The following is a 21,666-nucleotide window of genomic DNA, read 5'->3' as shown; positions in this document are numbered from 1 at the left end:
TGATTACCCACGAAAAACCCAAGTTTGCACCATCTGAGACTGGAGACCGAATTCAATTAGAACACAACTCCAAATTCTGGCCAAACTTACGTCTGAGTGTACTATTGAGAATGGACGCAGTGCGCATCCCAAACTCACCGCCAGAGAGAGGAGCCAACTGCTCGCCCATGGTAACAAGGCCCGAGAAACCAATCCTCCTGGCCTGCACCTATCCCACATTTGCAGACAGACTTTTCACTAGCATACTTTGTTTCTAGTGTTGGTTGTTCTGTTCATTATCCATCCCATGGCTCCACTAAGGGGAGCAAAGTACATTCTAGGGGACACACCACTGGCCAAGACGCAAGACAGGGAAAGGGTCCCGAAAGGCTCACTTACCATATGGTGGCTGAGTCAGGTTAAGGCATAAGAGGTGGTATGCTTTGGGACAGTCTTTTTTGTCACACATGACCAGCTCTCCACCATCTCCACATTGAAAACAGTAGTCTTCATGCATCTGCTTTGGTTCTGCTTTGATTTTTCGCCTCTTCTGCTTTAACTTAGCATTTTTGGCTTTTTCTTCGGCTGTTGACGCACATGTCGACTGGCAGGGAGAAGGAGAACACAGCGTGTGAGGCTCTACATGGAAAGGGAGCTCCCGTAGCCTCACACTCATCTGAGTTCTCTTAAGCTCTGTAATTCAGTTACCTAAAAACCAGCAGGAGGACTTCTCCCATAACAGTATTGTAATAAAAATAAGGCTTCATTTTCACTGATTTTTGAATACGGCGCTTTGTTTTTTTTAATTGCAAGGATTCACATACCACAGAACTCACCACTTCAAAGTGGCTCATCCAGTGGTTTTGGGTATAGTGTGAATTTTTAAGAAGTTTTTGAAAAGGATGTTGGTAACTCCAGATTCAATGAGAAATACAAACATCTCTTCAGAACCTGATGGATCTAAGATCTGCTTCACTGGAAAGTCAGAGAGTCTACACTCTGGTTAACATGATGGCTGCGAACTAAACTGGGGACCCATTCGCCGGCCTGGGGCACTCGCTCCCCACACCACTGACCTTGGGCCGCACTCCCAGGAAGCCGCTGCAGTTTTCTGCCCCACAGTGGCATTCTGTTCTGCCGTTGCCCAGACAATCCAGGTTATAATTAAATGTTAACTCCATCCCTAAAGTAAGAGAAATAATTACTCATACTCGAGTCACAGGGAAGAGACATGCTGTCCCACACGCACTCGCATAATGAAAGGACAGACATAATTCTGACCCGAAGGCTTTTCTCTCACCCGTGCTCCACACTGAAGAGTGATGGGGGAGAAACAACAGAGAAAAACACCCCATCCATCAAATACTGCAGAAAAAACAGTTTATAAAAGCTGTCATATCCTTCTCATTGAAGTGGTCAGAAACTATGTAACAGAGACCAAGAATTGGAAATCTGCTCGGGAGAAAAGGGCTCTGGTTTAGCTTGCTTTTCTAAAGCTAATTTATATGGCTTTTTGAATGAACAGTAGGGCCGTGGAGTAGCAGCGACCACACGGTCTCTGGTGATTAATGCTTTAGAGTGTGCTTGGAGAAGAGCTCACAGTGCGGATTTACTAGTCACACCAAAGACCCAGGGACTCGAACCGGGTCGTCCAAGCTTGCTGCTGGGCTGGTCCTGAACAGAGTCCCCAGGATCAGCTACAGCTCTTCCCTGGTCACCCATTTCTCTAAACCCTGGCAGAGAAGCAGCTAAGTGTTGCTGGTAAGATGCTGGGCGGCTGAGGGAACAGGGAAGCAGTAACTGCCTTCAGAAGCTATTTGAGTCTAATTTGAAACAGACTGATCTTTCAACTAAAAAACAAACAAACAACCCCCCCCCCAACACAAACCAAGAAAGCAGCTGATGTTAACCCAGTATGTTAATACTTTAAATAAGAGAACAAAAGCTTAAACATCTGGTTGTATTGTGCAGACAGCAATAATTGGGAGAAGTCATTCAGGAGGGTCGTGGACGCACAGGATTCTGTAACATCCTCTTGGACAGAAAGGCTCTTGCTCAACTCCCTTTTGCAGGACACGGATTTTCACTTCTTCATGGCAGATAACAATTTCAAATGTAACCCCATCGTACTTGAATAAATACTTGAGCATCAAACCTGGAAGGATATTCTGCCCAGAGAGAGGCACATGGGGAGCAAATTGCTTTTTTACCTGCAGGAATATCACAAAGGGCGAAAAGCCCCACTCGAACATCTCCATTCACTGTCCACTTTTGTGTTTCACAGTTTGGATTACAACTGTGGTTCATAAAGCGAGAATAATTTCCTTTGGGGCCAGCATCAATTATACGGTCCTTCAGAAAGAAAAGCAATGGAGGTAGCTTTGACATAAAATCAAGTAGGAGCCTATCTCAGAAGCATCCAACCCCAGCCCGAGTCTATGGCAGCTGCCAACTCCCCCAACACATGCTCTCAGGGCCGGTGACCAAGCTGTCTACTTTATTTGATGAGCTTCAAGCCAAGACAATGAAGATAAAGTGGAATTCAGTTTCTATTTTTTAAACTGTTTCTAGACACAGATCATAGAAAAATGCTACTTAGAAAATGAACTGGCTGCGGGGATGCCGGAGCGCAGAGTTCAGCCAGCCGCCTGGGGTGGGAACCACGCTGCTGGCTGTCAGCCCTTCTTTCCTGCAAAACCAGTGTGGGGGTAAATGGACAGGACAGCACACCATAAAGAGGGACAGAGGAAGTATGGAAGACTTTCCTCTGAATGAAGATCTAGACGTTTGATCAACGGAAGGGCTATCATGTGAGACATACTCTGCAGTGGTTACCTGCTCCTCCTATTTTCACTTACACTGACGTTCAGATCACAGTGAAAAGCTCAACATTCTGGCCCTGAATTCAAACTCTGATCATCTGGATGAGTTCTGGAGGACGGAGCCTCCCAAGTGTCATCATGATGGCTGGAGGGCCTCCGACAGTGAGCAGTGGGCTTAAAGGGCCACTCAGCCTTCAGAAATAAATGGCATTTTATATTTATGAAATTTATGTTCCTGAAAGTGATAAAACTGTCAAACAATGACATATCAGTTAAAATAGAGTTCTTGTGATTTCTAGTTCTTACTTTTAATGATATTCTAACTCAGTTTCAGGGAGAGCCTGGAACATACAAAACATGGGTACTGGTCTTAGCCCTTCACTCAACTGTGACAAGATATCCAACAGATCGCTTGTCAGGGCTGGACCTCAGTTTCCCATCCTCTACAAATCAGAGGGCTGCTGAAGAAATGACACAAGATAACGGCTGTCCCGAATGTGCGGCAAATGGGACTTAGGAGCACATGGATTAATCTAGCAGCTTTACTGGCATTTCATTTATGATGGCACCCAAAATTTCAGTACACTGAACGATTCAGAGTTAGAATTTTTGCTAAATCAGAACTTGAATGGGGCTTTAAAACTTAGCATGAGAAAGCCGACTGTCTCCGTCAGTGACAGAGAAACTGAGGGCCAGGTCCTTCAGTGACTAAGAAGGGCTGAGACAAAAAGCCTCATATGTCCACGCTGGTCCTGGTCATCTGTCCACTCACATGCCAAGTGCAAGGCTTCAACAATCAGCCTTTGTGTAGCCTGCTATAATTAGCACAATATGGTGACTAGCGAACTGGCTACGACAAAGCACCCTCATTCTCCAGAAAAAAAACAATCAAATTAGAGGAAACGGAGTTCAACCTAAGCCCATGAAACAAAGACCAAAAATCCTTTTTTTCTTACAAAAAAAAAGCAATTTTACCTTGGTAACAGTTAACATATAAAAATTAGTTACACTGTTCTCGTGGGCTCTCTTGATTCGCAATCTGCATTCTTCTTCATCAATTAATTCGCCAACGTATTCATTTACAAATTCACCCTGTAGAGAAGCATGCACTCTGTAAATGTAAGACCAATGTGTTCCCTTTGAGAGCATTCCTTAACACCCATGTGTAATCCAAGAGCATTAACCAAAAAGAATCCTGGAAATCGAACGCTAGAAACAAATAGTAGTTGTCATTCCCTGGCAGGCAGGTGGCACTATTTTTCTTGTAGCAGTGTCTCAAAGGTGGTAACCTGTCTTTTCTTGCTACAGTATGATTTATGACAACATGTCCGAGTGACATAATGGTGGGAGCCGGCAATAAGGCTAACTCAAGCCTTTGAGGGTGTATTACGCCGACGTTTACTAAGGGTACAGCATTAGGGTTAATGCCTGTTAAATGAATTCTTTTTTAAAAAAACTTTTTATTTTGGAGTAAATCTAGATATTCACAGGCAGTTGCAAAAATAGCGCGGAGAGGATCCGTGTACCCCTCACTTAGTATTTCCTTAAGGCAACATCTTACGGAGCTATAGGACTGTATTAAAACTAAAGAGCTGACATTGGTACAAATTATAAATCTTATTCAGACTGCACTAATTTTATGTGCGTGTGTGTGTGTGTGTGTGTGTGTGGTGTAGAATCGTGTTGCCACCACAATCAGATACAGAACTGTTCCATCTCCACGAAGAACCCTTAAACAGTCCATAATGACACCAGCCTCCTTCCCTCCTCCACCCCATCCCATGCCTAATCTGTTCTCCATCGCCATCGTTTGGAGAATGTTCTGTAAATGAAATCACACAGTATGTCATTTTTTGAGGTTGGCAAAAACCCCCTCACTCTTAATTCTCTTGGGACCTGACCCATTAGTTGTGTGTGTCCGCAGTCCAGTCTGTTTTCTCCTGCTGAGCACACTTTCGCACTGTGGACGCACTGCGGTTTGTTTACTGGGTCAGTCTCCTGAGACATGTCTGAATTGTTTTCATATTTGGGCTATTACAAACAAAGCTGTTGTGAACATTCTGGTAAAAAGCTTTTGTGTACAGATAAGTTTTTACTTCTCTGGGATAAATGGCCAGGAGTACAACTGGTTGGGTCAAATGGTGAGTTTACGTTTAGTTTTATAAGAAACTATTTTCTGGAGTGTTTGCACCATTTTCCATCCCCATCATACTTTCCCACTGCAGGAGAGACCCAAGTTCTCCACATCCTTGCCAGCACTGCCAACTAGTTTTCATTCTGCTGTTCTCACAGGTGTGCAGTGATTAGATTCTTTTATTATTTTTTAAAGATTTTACTTACGTGAGAGGGAGAACGAGAGAGAGCACAAGCAGGGGGAGGAGCAGAGGGAGAGGGAGAAGCTCTCAGCAGGAAGCCCAACACAGGGCTCAATCCGAGGATCCTGGGATCAGGACCCAAGCAGAAACCAGGAGTCAGACACTTAACTGATTGTGCCATCCAGGCGCCCCATGACTAGCTTCTTTTAACATAAGGTAAATATATAATTCAACATCTTGTGTTTATAAATTCACAGTCATTAACCCTTTCACCCCCAAAGCATGGCTGATTCAATCCAGGACAAGAGCATTACCTACAGAACTTTTTTCATATAGGAAAAGAAATGTCATAGGAAACAATGTATTGCTTATTGTTTCACCAGACTTCTTGTTCTTCCCACCCTGACTTCCTCCCCTATACAAATTTTCACTAGTTCTTAGAACTCATGGTTTAATCACTTAGATTCACGGTATTTGAGAGTAAATTGAGAGTTTTTCAGTATTCTGAATTGAGAGAATTGAGAGTAAATATCAGTAATCTAAAGAGAAGTACCATATTCTCTGATTTTGGCATATCATTAAGAACATAAGCTAACATTCTTACAAATATTTAATCCTCCTCTACTGATAAAAACAAAAAGATTGTCACTTCTGTAATAAGAGAAAAAGTTAATGGGTCAGACTGGAAGAAACCAACCTAATGTCCTGTGCATGTCCCTTCCCTTGGCGGTCTGCTGTTAGTGGGGTCAGTGAGGCTCTGAGTCAGCCTCAAGGAGCTACATACTTGCTTCCAGTAGGGAATGGTGGCCCCAAAAGTTGACCTCTGGGCTATGACAAAGAATTAGGTTAGAAAAAGAAATGTACAAATACAAAAAAAAAGAAAAAGAAATATATTTAATTGATAACTGCATCTATGTTTTCCTTCCAGTCCTTTCTCACGAAGGACGGAGGAGGGTATGCACATTTGAGCCCCATGCTCTGTCACCTTACCAGGCTTTCCCTCCATCTAGCCCGGGCTGTGACACAGCTGATGAGCAATTCGCACCATGACGTGGGACCACCGCCCTCACAGGTAGATTTCCTCACCACACTATGCTTATTTAATGGCATGGTCGGTTTGTTTGTTTTTTAGAATAACTGACTGGATAAAAAGTCAGTCTAGTCTTTATTTACTTAAGACAAGGGAGAACTCCTCTTTATATTGGAACTAGCCCAGTGCCGGTGCCATACATGCAAGACTGGGTTAATGGCAGGGTTTTTTTTTTTTTTTTAACTGAAACCCACAGAGCAGAACTGCAACCAAATTGGCTATACATCAGCTTTTCCACATATTAGGATTCAAGGTAAGGTTTCATTTAAAGAAATGGTTCTGTGGCTGTGAAAGCTTGAGTATCATGTATTATGGTTTATATTTACTGTTTTATGAAAATGAATACAGGAAAGTTAAAAGTGCTGATATCAATTTGCTAACACTGTAAATAAATATTCCTAGCTATTTTGTAAAAGAAACATTTCAGATGTCCTAAAGGGACAAACCTTAGCCTCAAAGAGTTGCTTACCGGGGTGTGTGGGTTGCTCAGTCGGTTAAGCATCTGCCTTTGGCTCAGGTCATGATCTCAGGTCCTGGGATCGAGTCCTCATAGGGAGTCTGCTTCTCCCTATCCCTTTGCCCCTCCACCCTTTGTGCACACACACACTCTCTCTCTCTCAAATAAATAAATAAAATCTGAAAGAAAAAACCAAAAAACTAAAGAGTTGCTTACTGGACTTAAAACCATTAACTGTGGGGCACCTGGCTGGCTCAGTTGTCAGAGCATGGAACTTTTTTTTTTTTCTTAAGATTTTATTCATTTATTTGACAGACAAAGATCACAAGCAGGCAGAGAGGCAGGCAGAGAGAGGAGGAAGCAGGCTTCCTGAGGAGCAGACAGCCCGATGTGGGGCTCGATCCCAGGACCCTGGGATCATGACCTGAGCCGAAGGCAGAGGCTTTAACCCACTGAGCCACCCAGGAACCCCGAGCATGGAACTTTTGAGTTCCATTGAGGCTGTGAGTTCAAGCCCCACATTAAAAAAAATAATAATAAAATCTTATAAAAAGACAAACTCAAAAGACACCCATTAACTGTGAATTCAACTGTGAACAAAAATGACCAAATAGAGAACTTTAAAAATGCTAGAAATCTGTCCTTAAAGACTATGGCAAAAAGATAGGGTATAATTCAATAATTAATATATATATTTTTTAATTTTTGAGAAAGAAATCACTCTGTAACAGGCAGTCTCTTACTGGCTCTGGCACACATTTTCAGGAATCTGTTACATATAAAAAGGAGAGAACTGGCTGTGTACAATCAATTTCATATTTGGCTTCTGTACCCTCAATTCACCAAAAATCTTTTCTATGTTGCTACTCAGTCTTCATGATTTTGCTTTTCAGGAACGTATACTTCCAGCTATTTTGTAGAAGACCAACTGTCTTACATTAGGAATTCCTCAAGAGCTAACTGGCAGAATAATCCTAGCTGTATTTTTCTTTTCTCTTGATTATAGCAATTTAATAAATTAGAATACATTTTAAAATAAATGCAATTACTCTTAAAAGATGTTAACACGATATTAAACTGGATAAATTTCAGGATAACCCCTAAAACTCCCCAAGTCACAGGCAAAAATTTGTATATGTGATATGCATGGCATTAAAGTAACATCAAAAATTTTGCATTCTCGGGGCACCTGGCTGGCTCAGTTGGAAGAGTGTGCTCCTCTTGATAGTATGGTTGTGAGTTTGAGCCCCATGTTGAGTGCAGACATTATTTAAAAAAATAATAAGCTTAGAGAATTTTTTTTGCATTCTATAATGACTTTTGTTTCATTAAGTAGGCTCCATGCTGTGTCCAGGGCTTGAACTCATGACCCTGGGATCAAGACCTGAGCTGAGCCAAGAGTTGGACACAACCAACTGAGCCACCCAGGCACCCTACCTACAATGACATTTTAAATGCTAATGGCCTTTGGCCAAGGGATGCAATCCATGTATCTAATGCATTGGTGAATCCTGTTGGCTCGGCCTTCAAAATGTCAGCAACCCACCCACTTCTCTTCTGCTACAATCCTAGCAGTCCACACCACCATCCTCTCTCTTGGATAATAATGATCTCCTTTTTGCTACTCCTTCCCCATGACCATAAATTCCCCAGACTACACCCAGTTATTCTTCTGAACCCCAAGGGTGGCACACAGATACTTAAGATAGCTCCCAACATGCCTGTCTCCTGGGGCTCACGCCGTGGTGTGATCCTCTGTCCTTAAGTGAACCGGACCTGTGATGTGCTTCTAACCAATACACCATGGCAAAGGTGACAGGATGTATGTGATTAAGTGAGTTTGTTACATCAAGACGTTAGCATCCATTTGGAGTGGAGTGTCTCTCCCCCTCGCTGGCTATGAGGAAGCAAAAATCCATGTTGGGGAACCCTATCTGGCAAGGAAACATGGGCAGCCTCTAGAAGCTAACAGCAGCAAAACAATGAAAACAACAACAAACCGAGACCAAGAAAACACCCAAAGCTCTCAGACCCACAGGAGCAAAGAGCAGAATTCTACCAATAGCCATGCAAGCAGGAAAGTGGACCTTTCTCTAGTTGAGGCAGAAGAATGAGAATCTAGTCCTTGACAGCATCCTGACTAAAACCCTGTGAAACCCTAAGTAGAGAATCTAGCCAAGCACTGTCTTACTCCTGAGCCCTAGAAACTGTGAGAAAATAAAATGTGTTACATTTTAAGTTCCCAAGCTTGCAGTATTATTGTTATGCAGCAATAGAGAATGAACACATCAGGTCAGATCAAGTCACTTCCCACTAAAATCTTCCAGAAGCCTCCCTCCTGTGGCCTCTAAGGCCACACAGGATCTAGCCCCAGGCCACCCTCTCTAGCATCTCCTACCTACCAACTACCCCTTTCCTCCTCCTTCGCCAGATGCACTGGCTCTCCTGCTGTTTCTGGAGCATGCTAAGGCCTCTGTCCTTGCTTTTTCTTCGGTCTGGAATGCTCTCTTCCCTTATGTGCTTGCACGGCTTTCTCCCTCATGTTCACGTCAAACGGTACCTCCTCAGCCCTCCTTACCCAAGCAGTCTGAAAAAACAATCCCCGTCACCAGCCCTCCCCTTTGACTGCACTCTTTTTCTCTGCAGCATTTTAGCGGTACTCAACATCATATATCTGTTTATTACCTGTCTCCAGCAGACCCACAAAGGTGTCTTGTGCACTACTGTTTTTCCAAATACCCAGAGGAATCACTGGCACACTGAAGCAGCTTCACAAACACGTGCTTACTGCGTGAGTCTCACCTCAAGCAATCTAATCTAGAGAAACGGGTACCTGAAGGGGCGCCTACGTGGCTCAGTCAGTTAAGCATCTACCTTTGGCTCAGTCAGTTAAGCATCTACCTTTGGCCTCAGGGTCCTGGGATCGGGCTCCCTGCTCACTGGGGAGTCTGCTTCTCCCTCTCCCTCTGCTTTTCCCTCCTCCCCTGCCCCTCCCCCTGCTTGTGCTTGCTCTTTCTAATAAATAAATAAAATCTTCAAAAAAAACCTGGGTGCATAGAGATAGATGATCAAGAATGGTCATTACAGAATGAAATGTATATATATAAATTAATTAGAAAATAGGTGAAATAAGTTATGGTACATTTTACTATAGAATACAATGGGACTGTTACAAAGAATGAGGAGCAATCTGTATGTACTGGCATTAAGGTGTATTTATGATATATGAAGGGGAATAAAATAATATGTATCTTATTTATGTTTTTAAAACCCTATAAGTATAGAATATCAGAATATGTATTTATATATACATTTACATTTATAACTGTGTAGAAAAGGTTATAAAAGGCTACATGATAGCCTCTTAATAATGGTCATGTCTGGTGAGGAGATGGAAGGGATGAAGGAATTTCACTCTTTATCATCTTTTTTGTACTGTTTCTCTTTCCTATATTATATGGTACTTCTTAATTACAGAGGTGATTTTTTTTTTTTTTTAAACAGGTACAAAAATGTCAAGAGTAGCTTTAAATGTCTACCTGCTTTCTCTCAGTGGAAGCCTCTCTGCATTCTCCCTCTGTGGGCACTAGGCAAGTAGTGGGAAGGGGAGCATGATGGAGGTGGGCTGGGGGCCTGGTTTTAAAATGCACACTGTTCAGGCCTGTCCCAGATATTTCAGTAAGACATTGTTCTTGGTAAGATCCCAGGAGATTCCCAGGATTTCTGAAGTTTGACAGTCACTGTTCAAACAGTAGGATTTGCTGCAGATTTTCATTTTTCTTTGAGTTATTTGCATTTAAAATTTTTTCTACAAAGACAGTGCTCTGAAAAACCGCCTCCAAGTTTAAGAATAAAGATAATTTGTAAGGGTCAAAGATCTCAACTTTTGCCAGTTGCTTTTGCATACATAATCTAATCTGAGACTGGTAGCAACCCTTTCAAATATGCGGGCAGGGATTACCATGTCATTGGAGAGGGGAGGAAATTGAGGCTCAGGGAGTTGTGACTTGGCCCTGCCTGGCCTCAGGGCCAAGGAATGAGGACAAAGGCACGGAGTCCTGGGTTTGCTAGCTTTCATCCCAGTATGTTCTAACCATTGCACTTTTTTGCCTCTGCGGAGCCTTTTATAGCTCTTTTGCTTAACAAACAAATATTTCACAGTGAAAATGACCACTGTCCCTTCTCCTTTTTATGCTTAATCATAGGACACCCAAAGTTTATGTGTATTTTATTACTGCCTCTTCCTACTGCTTCTGCTTTACTCAAGAAGTGCCCAACCCTCACCTTGGAAAGTTTCAAAATTTTGCCCTAAATTCCTATGTATTCCATCCCCACGAAAGGATGAAGCATCTTCTGAGAGGCACAGACCCTCGTCTGTCCGCCCAGCCCCTGTCCCACGCTACCTTCTTAATGCTCCTCTTGGTCCTGAGGCCCCAGCCCCTTCGCTCTGTTTTGATGACCTCGGCATCAGGGTAGAGCCTCTTGGTGAAGCACTGGTTCTGGCAGCGCTCACCGGCCGGGCACACCTGCGGGTGGCACTCGTACTGCAGCATGCGGTTCAGGCACTCCGACTCCAGGCCGCACGGGTTCTCATCGGCTGGCTTGCAGTTGCAGCGGGGAATCTCGGACAGGTCTGCAACGTGGATCTGTACCTTTCCTATCACTTTGTTAGCCTAGAAGACAAAGGCACAAAGAAGATCAAGAATTTCAGCGGAAACATCAGACACATCCAGGTGATTTCTGGCTCGGCAACTGCCTCACGGCATGACTCTGAGAAAGGCTCTTTCTATTTTAACCTCAATTTCCCCTGAAGAAGCTAAGAACAAAATGGCCTCTCCCGAGTGGAAAGAAATACCAAAGTCTGACGTAAACTCTCCCGTATTTATCCTGTGTATTTCTTCTACCAGTTGACGGAAATTTCCTAACTGAAGACAACCGTGGGCTTTTCTGGAGGAGCTAAACACCTACATTCTCATTTGGTTGCAGGACAACCTGGTTGGGCAAGGACAGGATTCCACATGGAACACGTTGCTCCCAGTCATAAGAGGGCTTATCAACGGCCTCCTCACACCCCAGCAGCCCCAGTTCCCATTTTATGCTTCCAACCAAAGCTCCCGGTCTGTTCAACTGAAGACTGGGGTGGTAAGTGGCAAAAGTTTTCATAAGTCAGAAAGTGCCTTCTAATGACTAAGATAGTAATGCGTTTCCTGTTGCCTGTCAAATACTAATGTTTTCATGGGCAGAGACTCACTTTGATGTGTTTGTAAGGAGGAGGTTTTCTTGAGTTTTTTTCAGTCTCTAGCGCTTCTCTGCTTTCTCTTTGTGCTTTCAATTCCTGGAAACGTTTTGCAGCTTCTTCCAGTGCTGCCAATAAAGACAAAACAAAGTATATAAACACCAAAAAGAAAACCCAAAAAACTTCTAGGAGAGCAGCTTTACGTTGCCTTCTCAATGCCCTGGATCTGGCCTGAGGCTTTCTTTTTAAAATTATTCAGGAAATGACCATTTTCCACCAAGACACTGAAATAGGATATAACTTATTTAGGGTTAAAGCTGGGCTCTGTGCAAGCTGCTGCCTCAAGGAAGAGGTCCTACTTCAATAATCAGACTCTTCCAAGTAAAGCAAAAAGAAAAAAACAAAAAAACAAAATACCCCCAACCAACCAACCGAAAAACTCCACAGCTTTTTAAATTGTACAAGATTTAAATTCATTTTACTCTTACCCAGAAAGAAAACTTCCTGGAAACTTGTTGCAAAAACAGTTGTAAGGCTCTTTGTGAGAAGATTTTACTGCTCTTCTGTGGCAAGGGAGCTTCACTTGATTAAGAAGATTATTTCCAAAATAATCTCTATGTTTGTAGAAAGATCGCAGAAGAAACTCCTTTCACACAGATGGCAGAGTCTACTATAATGAAATGTATTTCTCTAACTGACTGGATAAGATGTGGCTCTAACGTGACTGGATACGTAGGGGCGCTGGATCCTAACACCTGGTGAAAGTTCTCTACGCAAGTCAGGACATGGCAAGAAATCAACCGTGGAGTTGAGCCCCTTAGTTTTGAGCCCCTATAAACATCATTCAACTTACCTTTCTTGAAGGTCTTGTTAATACTAGTCTGTCCCTCAGCAAAGCTTTTATCTCCTTCAACATAAGGGAACACTCTGCCCTGGTGTACCCAATAGTAGTCATGAGAACCAAAGAAGAACACAGGGAAGTCCCCCAAGTCATGCTTAAGGCCCTGGATGTTCAGTGGCACAGACCTGGGATTGCAGATCTCTGCTGGCCACCATCTGAAAACAAAAGCAATTTCAGATCAAGAGAATGAACAAACCATACCATTCTTTTACATGGCTGGCCCGGGGCAAGGGGGAGGTTTTGTACCTGCAATTTTCATTCAGTTTCTAAGGACAAAAAATTCCTTGTTTATCGTTAACCCTACCAAACCACACATCATTTAAAAACATATTGAGGGGCTTCTGGGTGGTTCAGTTGGTTAAGCATCTGCCTTAGGCTCAGGAATTGAGCCCCACATCAGGCTCCCTGCTAAGTGGGGAGTCTACTCTCTCTCCTTCCCCCCGTCTGCCCCTCCCCACTGCTGTTCTCTCTCTCAAATAAATAAATAAATAAAATCTTTTAAAAAAACCCATAGGTATTAGTGAATTAGTGAACACAGACTAAATAAACTATACCCTAAACACCCAATCTAGTTTTTTCTTTAAAAATTAATACTTCATGTGGGGCGCCTCGGTGGTTCAAATCGTTAAGCGTCTGCCTTCAGTCCAGGGTCCTGGGATCGAGCCCCATGTCAGGTTCCCTGCTCAGTGGGAAGCCTGCTTCTTCCTCTTCTTCTGCTCCTGCTCTTTCTTAATCTCAAGTAAATAAATAAAATCTTTTAAAAAATAAAAAAATAAATACTTGATATAAAGAAATATGTATCATGAACATACAAGTTATAAAACATAAAAACAGGGGCGCCTGGGTGGCTCAGTGGGTTAAGCCGCTGCCTTCAGCTCGGGTCATGATCTTAGGGTCCTGGAATCGAGTCCCGCATCGGGCTCTCTGCTCAGCGGGGAGCCTGCTTCCCTCTCTTTCTCTCTGCCTGCCTCTCTGTCTACTTGTGATTTCTCTCTGTCAAATAAATAAAATCTTTAAAAAAAAAAACATAAAAACAGAATAACAATGAACTCACTACCCAGTTTTAGAATCAGAATTTACCATTTTTACTATTTACTATTTTTTACTATTCCAAACCCAACTTCAATCCTAAAAACGTCATGTGTTCCTCCAAATTTGGCATTCTTAATACCAAGATTATCTTTCAAGGTATAAATGTTTATTTCTAGTAGTCAAGGGAATCATCTGAGTATATGTGCTGCTGAAGCGAGCACGGGAATCATCTGAGAATAAACAGATGCTATAGTAAAGAATGACCACTTCCATTCAAACAAGCATTTTCTTCTCTCTAATCAATAAGGGTAAATAATTTTTGGTCATATGTATGAGGTTTATGTAAGTATGTATTTCAGAATCTAATTCATCTCACATCATAATGTGAGATCTGGGGCAGGATGAAAACAATGGTTTCATGCAATGACTGACTATACAACAATCACTAAATGAAATCTTTGTGAGGTACAGTTGATAATTTCCAACAATTGGGCCAGTGAAGGGTTAAGTTTTGGTAGTATGTAAAATAATCAATATGAACAGTAAATACACAAAAACTTAAATTTTTTCCATCTTTTACTTTACAGATGTCTGATAAAATCATTCACTTAATGAGTAATTATATTATTTAGAAGATAAACAAAACATAATTACACTCCCAGATTTATAGTGCAGAACTTGAACATGTTTCATCTAAAAAGTACCCTATAGTCACCTAAGAATGAATTTTTAAAAAGATTTTATTTATTTATTTGACAGAGAGAGAAAGTGCATGCGAAGGCAGAGCTCTGTAGGCAGAGGGAGAGGGAGAAGCAGTCTCCCTGCTGAGCAAGGAGCCCAGGAGGGCTTGATCCCAGAATTCATGGATCATGACCTGAGCTGACAGCAGATACTTAACTGACTGAGCCACCCAGGCAGCCCTAAGAATTAATTTAAAATGTAGGCAAGACAGGCTTAGTTGGGTGGCTTCGTCAGTTAAGCAACTGATTCTTGATTTCAGCTCAGGTCATGATCACAGGCTCACAAGATCAAATCCCAAGTCAGGCTTTGAGCTCTGCCCCTGCTGCCCCCACCTCCAGGTCACGTGCTCACTTTTTCTCTCTTAAAAAAAAAAGTGAGAGAGGAAAAAAAAAGTAGGCAAGAGTCTGTGCTCTAATTATTAAAACACTATTTTGTGTAATCAGTATTTCAGGAAATGGTTCTTTCTTTCTTTCTTAAGATTTTATTTATTTGAGAGAGAGGGAATGGGGGGAGCAGCAGAGGGAGAGGGAAAAGCAGACTCCCCACTAAGCAGAGAGCCCCATGCAGCCTGGGATCATGACCTGAGCCAAAGGCAGACACTTAACTGACTGAGCCACCCAGGTGCCCCAGGAAATGGTTCTTTTTAACTCATTTTAAGGTATTAAGTGTGTACACAATAACTACATTCACTAGGACAATTAGGAAGGGGCACACTTTCTGCCAGGGGTTGTTCTGGGTCCTCCTCACTTCCCCCAGGAGGCTTCGCATTGGGGTAACCAGTTATTGAAAAGAAACAGCTTCATGTGACCCAGCTGGGCCTGACTGGAAAAAAAAAATACATTAAGAATTAGTTCATGGGGAGGTGAACCATGAGAGATTATGGACTCTGAAAAACAACCTGAGGGTTTTGAAGGGGTGGGGGTGGGAGGTTGGGGGAACCAGGTGCTGGGTATTAGGGAGGACACGTATTCCTGGAGCACTGGATATGGTGCAAAAACAATGAATACTGTTACGCTGAAAAGAAATTTTAAAAAAAAGAAAAGAAAAGAAAAAAAAAGAATTAGTTCATGGATGGGAGTCTTTGCAAAACATGTGAAAATAACCTGACCTGATATAAAATCTCATTGAGCTATGAACCCCAGTGAGAGCACTACTTGGGCTTTTTAAAAATATAATGTGATTAAAATGTAAGTAAGAAAATTAATTGCAGATACTTTCATATTCATAACTTTTTATAAAGGAAATTTGTAATGTACACCATGGTGACCACAGTTCATAATACTGGATTGTATACATGAAAGTTGCTAAGTGAGTAGACCTTAAAAGTTCTTATATCTCTTCAGAGACTGTTGCCATGGAGGTATCATTTCAAAGGCATCTTGAAGTTATTAGAGCCACCTGGTTTTTTTTGTTTTCTATTTTACTTTTACTTTTTTTGAGGCAAAATTCACCATTTTAAGCATTTTAAGTTGCATATACTATAGTTGTTAGTACATTTGCAATGCTGTGCAACCCATGAGCATTCCCTCCCTACTCCCACCCACCTTGGTCCTTGGAAACCACTAATCTGCTTTCTGTCCCTAATGATTTGCCTAATTTGGTCATTTCATATAAATGGAATTGTTCAATAACAACAAAAAGTTCTTATTACAAGCAAAAAAAAGTCTGTAACTATGTGTGCTGCTTAACTAGACTTGTTGTGGTGATGATTTCACAACATATGCAAATACTGAATCAACCTGAAACTAATATGTTATGTCAGTTATATCTTAAAAAAAAAAAAAAAAAAAACCAAAACCGAAAAAAAGAATTTAAAAAAGTATACAGTCTGAAATTTATGTGAGGATCTGAAGGCTTCTTACACTGTTTTAGATATTTCTTATATAGCAATGTTTTATCAATTGTCAAACTCACACCCCTTCCCACCCTGGAAAGATATATTTTTAATTATAAAAAGCAGTTGTGATTAAAAATTAAAACAATGCAGAAATGTATATAGAAAATTTGAAAATGCCTCCCCTTTAATCTTATGCCTCATACTTTAACATTAGATGTATTTCTTTCTGGGTCGAAAAAAATAAACATATCTACATCTACAATTTTTAAAAAACATGTAAACACATGGAAAGATAACATATATGCTGTTTAACATCCTCTCTAAATTCAACTATATATCATGGATATCATCTATGTTACTACAGAGACCAGCATTATCCTCTATGGTTATGGATATGTTGTAATTTATTTGACAAATCCCAGGTCATGATCTCAGGGTCCTCTGCTCAGCAGGGAGCCTGTTTCCCTCTCTCTCTCTCTCTCTGCCTGCCTCTCTGCCTACTTGTGATCTCTCTCTCTGTCATATAAATAAATAAAATCTTTTTAAAAAAAGAATACTGCAATGAACACTCCTATAAATACATTTTTGCCTCCTTGTCCAATTTTTTCCCTTAAATTCCTTGAAGGGGAAGTGCTAAGTCAAAGCACAGACAGTTCCAGTTTTAATGTGATGCCTCAGCAGGGAGACCAATGTGGGGGTCCACGGGGGACTCCTGTGGGACTTGAGACGAAGGCAGCCGCTTAACTGACTGAACCACCCACGTGCCCTGAGGGTCAGCAATTTTCACATGTTTATTTTCTTTTTGCTATTCTTTGGCAAACTGGAGCTTTCCCTTCTTTGTCTCTGTTCTTGTTAAGGTATTTGTCTTTTCTTATTAAAGTATAAGTGCAAACTTTTTACTTTGGCTTAACATTTGCTTTTCAAAACTTCCTATCTTTTGCCAGAAGTATAAGTATAGTTTATGTATTTAATTGCCAATTTTTTTTGGGTGGGGGGAACTTTGAGGTTTTCTGTCATATGTTAAAAAAAAAATAGTGTGTATGGGGGATTGCTTCTCAACCTCAAGGCCCCTTATCTCAGCTAAAAACAAAATTTTTAAAGTTAAATAGGTAAGCAAGCAGCAGTATTTAAAACAGAGAAAATGACACAGCCATTGCTAAAATAGTACAGTATGTTTGTTATATATATATAATATACATATATAGAAATATCTAAAATCTATTTCTACAGAAATAGATTTTACTTAGTATTCTAATTGAATAGCAGATTCTCATTTGTGCTCTCTTGAATATATCTATTAGTAAAATGATAAATGTGCCTCAAAATGTAAAATGTGGAGTTTTTAAAAAAATAAATCACTATTCCTGCTCAGTGGAGGCTTGCTAAGGAGAGCGTTCTTAAAAGGAGAAAGTTTTTTGAAAATAATGACAATCACACATTCTTAGTCTTAAAAACTAAAAGCTCTTAATGAAATAATTTCTCTTTAAATTCTAAAAAGCTCTCTGCTTGCACGCAGTTTAAAGCTTCTAGCAGGAACTAAAATGGGAAAAGAGAGTTACTTTGGCCAGGATATAGTCTTCATTTTATGAGAAATCAACATCTTCCCTACTACCTACATAAGACATTTTATTCCAAAATCTAGTGGTACATAGTTCATTAGTATAAAATAACTTTCAGAACATAAAAACAAGCCAACCAACCAATTAAAAAAAAAAAAAATCCAACAACAACTAACCTCCCAGTCCTCTAAAAACTAAACTAACTCAAAACAGGTTTCTCTTCTGTTTCTTTCTTTTCTTTTCTTTTTTTTTTTTAAGGAAGTGGCTCTGTGCTGTTCTACCTATCTCCTTGCCAGTTTGTATACAGATTATGAACACCTGTGTCTGAACAATGATTGAATACTTCCTCTTTGTCCTTGGAAAAACTTGCCTGTAATTTCCCAGTTTGACCCAAACAATCTGCTTGTAATGGAGCTTCTTGCCAGCTTTACAGTCATTACAGTTCCAGCAGCCTTCTGGCATTTCTATGCTCAGGCATTCCGGGTGGAAGGAAGCTGGACACGATTCACAGCAGAGCAATCTTCCACCTTGAAACAAATAAACAGTCTTAATAACTGAGAAAAGAGGAAAGAGAACAAGAAAGAGGAAAGAGAAAGTTATCTTTTAAGTGCATTAACTTTGATTCAAATTGGGGGAAAATAAAGGGACTGAGTCAGGTCTATAGTGATGGATTAAAAGAGAAAGCAAATGAACAGATTTAGCTATTTCCAGTCCTTTTCAGGGCTGCATGTCCAGAGACTCAAAGCTTTTGAGGAGGATGAAAAACATTACTGAGGTCTTTACCCCTCAGAAAGGTGGGCAGTTGAGGTATCAGTTTAGCAGGCAGCTAAAACTCTTTAACAGATGACATAACAGATGCATACGATCTTTAGACTGAATAGATTTGAGAGCAGATTTTCAAAGAAATATGTAGCAACTTACTTTCTTTTCTCCTTGGGAGCTAAGAAAGCAAGCAGTGGTCATCTTCATATTTTAATCCAGTACCACAGTTAACTCAATCCCTTTATAATAAAATTAGCAAGAATGAAGATAGCCAATAGGTTGACCGGTACTTTTTTCTTTCCCCATAAAAGAATGCAAAAAAGCAAAGGATTGTACTTTCTCAAATTGGTGATAAAACATTATCATTTCCCTTTCCAGTAAAAATAAAGTCAAACAAGCTATACAGCAGTGGTTTGTAACTTTTCATCACCAAGAATCCCCTTTCCCTTCCTCAGGGACTCATTTTTTTTTTTTTTTAATATTTTATCAAAAAAACAAACAAAAAACAACAGCAGCAAAAAGTAAAAAAACCACAAAACCCAAAAAACAAAAAGCCAGCCCAAACAACAACAAAAAAAACCCCAGAAATCAAAACCCCTGTTAAAGGTAACAATTTCTCCTGTTTTTATTAACCAAAGAAATATGTAACTGCCAATCAGAGGTTCTGATCCCAATAGTAAAATTAGTCTTATCAGATTAAGTTGTTCAAATCATAGCCAAATATAAAGAAACGCATGCAGCCTTATTTTGCGCAAATGTGTGATTCTGTTAGATTTTCTGAAATATTAAACATAGTTCAAAAATTGTTTACATAACTTTTTCTGACTTCATATTGAGAACCACTGCTTTATAGCATAAAACTAAGTAAATGTCACTGTAGAATGAAGTACCACACTCAAGGAGATCCCTCTCCTAGCAAAATCCTCTCCTTTGAAATACAAAAAATGATCTCTGGATTAAGACCAAAACAAGTGCAGCAAACAAAACAAAAGAGAATTTTTAAGTATAAAGAAATAAAAGAGATTTGGGGGGAGGTTAGCTATTTCTATCAGGTATTTCAACAAGTGACAGAGAAGGATGTTAACCACTGAAGATAAAATATAACAGACATTTACGAAAAAAAAAATTAATTCTATTGGAAAATCAGGTCCGTAACCCATGAATATACTGAGATTTAAAATCTCATAAGCAAAAGGTTAAGAGCCCTCTACACAACTTTATGAAATCACAGCTCCAACCTTTTGAGGGTTTGCTATCAATTTTCCAGAAAATCTTTTCCTCCTATAGACTTTCAAACGTCTAACTGATTAACAAAAAACAAAAAGAAAATCTTTATTACAATCAGGGATGAAATAAATTACTATATTTCCTCTGCTTAAAAGCTTTGCTTTAATCATTGAGATTTTCTTCCCTTCGCAGTTTCAATATGGATTCATTGTTCCAATTCTCCAAGCTACAGATTAGCTACCTGAATGCTCTTAGCCTAGGTAGGGAATTCCGTTAAATTTCAAGTAAAAATGAGATAACTGACTTCTCCATCAGAAAGGAATGACCAGTAGGGAAAGGAGTCTTAGCAAACCGCTTTAGAGTACGTGTGATTATTAGAGCTGATGTGGAAAAGTCAGCCTGGTCATTTTTTAACATAACGGAATAGTCCTTAATTAAAATCAAAACTTAAAAGACTTATTTCAGAGGAAATACAGACCCAGAATCGTCAACGAAAATCACCATGATTTTTTGACAAAAAATACATAAGAAAAATGAAAATATGAACAATCCACCTTGGTGCTATGCAAGAAAACTGCTTTAGGACGCAAGAAGTAAGACATGGCTCAAGCTAAGCAAAGAGAGGGCTCAAAATAATTTCAATTCATGTCAAGGTCAATACTGAGTACTGAAAACAACATAAGAAACAATTGAATTAATCTAATTTTATAAAGGCGCCAGTAGGAAACAAGGCATTTCCCAAAATGAATGCCTCGGGTCGTCTAATTTTATTGCATTATGGTGTTAGTCAGACTGCTCTGTCCATCTTTGTTTTAGAAGTAGGTGGTATCACCAGTCAGGTGACATCCTCTGACTTCAACGGAAAAGAAACAAACAAGCAAGCAAGCCAATACTCTCTCCAAGCTACTTCTCCACAGGTTCTAGTCACCCTGTTTAGTTAGTTGTATTTTCTTTTAGTCATGGGTTGCCATTTCAGATGTCTGACAAAGAAAAAAGATACATCAAGCAGGCAACACAATGAATGAAAAAAAAAATTTATTTCAAATATACCCAGTCTACTAGGTATGTACTAATTTTTCTTTAAAGATTCTGAACCTGGACCCCAGATCATAAAGGGAATGTATACAGGAAAAGGCCTTCACCTTCCTGATAATTCATTTTACCCTCTGGGATAATGGCTCCCTAAGTAATACAGTACTGTTAAATTACTTTTTCCCTGAGTTACAAGTAGGCTATGTAAGGCTAAATACAAGGAATGGGTTTCTTCTACAGGTTAAATTAATTGGGAGAAGAGAAATATACATTTAGCTCTTGGTTCTCTGTAGATAAATTACCCATAAGCAGTTTGTAAGTTGAGCTGGGTCGCCTTTCAATACCCATTTGGGTCAATCTCCCCAGTCTCCTAAGAGAAGGGCAACTAGTTTTCATAGCATCTTAATAAAAACATTTAAGAAACAAAAGGACAGCATAGACCCTAAAATCAAAATTTTAAGTATCAATCTCTTGGTCTCCCTCTTTTAATAACCTACCCTCATTTTTTAGCTGAAAGTTCAGAAAAATTTACGTCACGTCTATTCTTTTCTAACATGAATGGTAGTTCTACATCAGGCAGAAGAGAAAGAGCCTTTGGAATATCTTTCTATATATAAAGCAAAATCCTAGCCTTTCAATTTTAATAACCCACAGATACATGGAATGTGTGAGAATT

At 40.2% G+C, this 21,666-nt stretch overlaps 1 protein-coding gene across 4 annotated transcripts in view; it reads right to left on the bottom strand.

The window, feature by feature from the left end:
* Nucleotides 1-21,666, bottom strand: part of NSD3 (nuclear receptor binding SET domain protein 3) — a 124,646-nt gene that overhangs the window by 6,034 nt on the left and 96,946 nt on the right. For 3 of the 4 annotated variants that reach the window (XM_044225366.1, XM_044225369.1, XM_044225367.1), the window contains 8 exons: nt 18,340-18,496; nt 12,753-12,955; nt 11,915-12,027; nt 11,067-11,336; nt 3,777-3,893; nt 2,190-2,331; nt 1,056-1,162; nt 379-583 (listed from right to left, as the gene is read on the bottom strand). In XM_044225366.1, coding sequence (XP_044081301.1) covers nt 379-583; nt 1,056-1,162; nt 2,190-2,331; nt 3,777-3,893; nt 11,067-11,336; nt 11,915-12,027; nt 12,753-12,955; nt 18,340-18,496 — 1,314 coding nt within the window. The remainder of the gene's footprint in view (nt 1-378; nt 584-1,055; nt 1,163-2,189; nt 2,332-3,776; nt 3,894-11,066; nt 11,337-11,914; nt 12,028-12,752; nt 12,956-18,339; nt 18,497-21,666) is intronic. The other variant, XM_044225368.1, reaches the window with a different exon arrangement.

Source organism: Neovison vison, chromosome 11 (genome assembly GCF_020171115.1).
Source record: "Neovison vison isolate M4711 chromosome 11, ASM_NN_V1, whole genome shotgun sequence".
Taxonomy (NCBI): domain Eukaryota; kingdom Metazoa; phylum Chordata; class Mammalia; order Carnivora; family Mustelidae; genus Neogale; species Neogale vison.
This window is presented reverse-complemented; position numbering and strand designations above follow the sequence as displayed.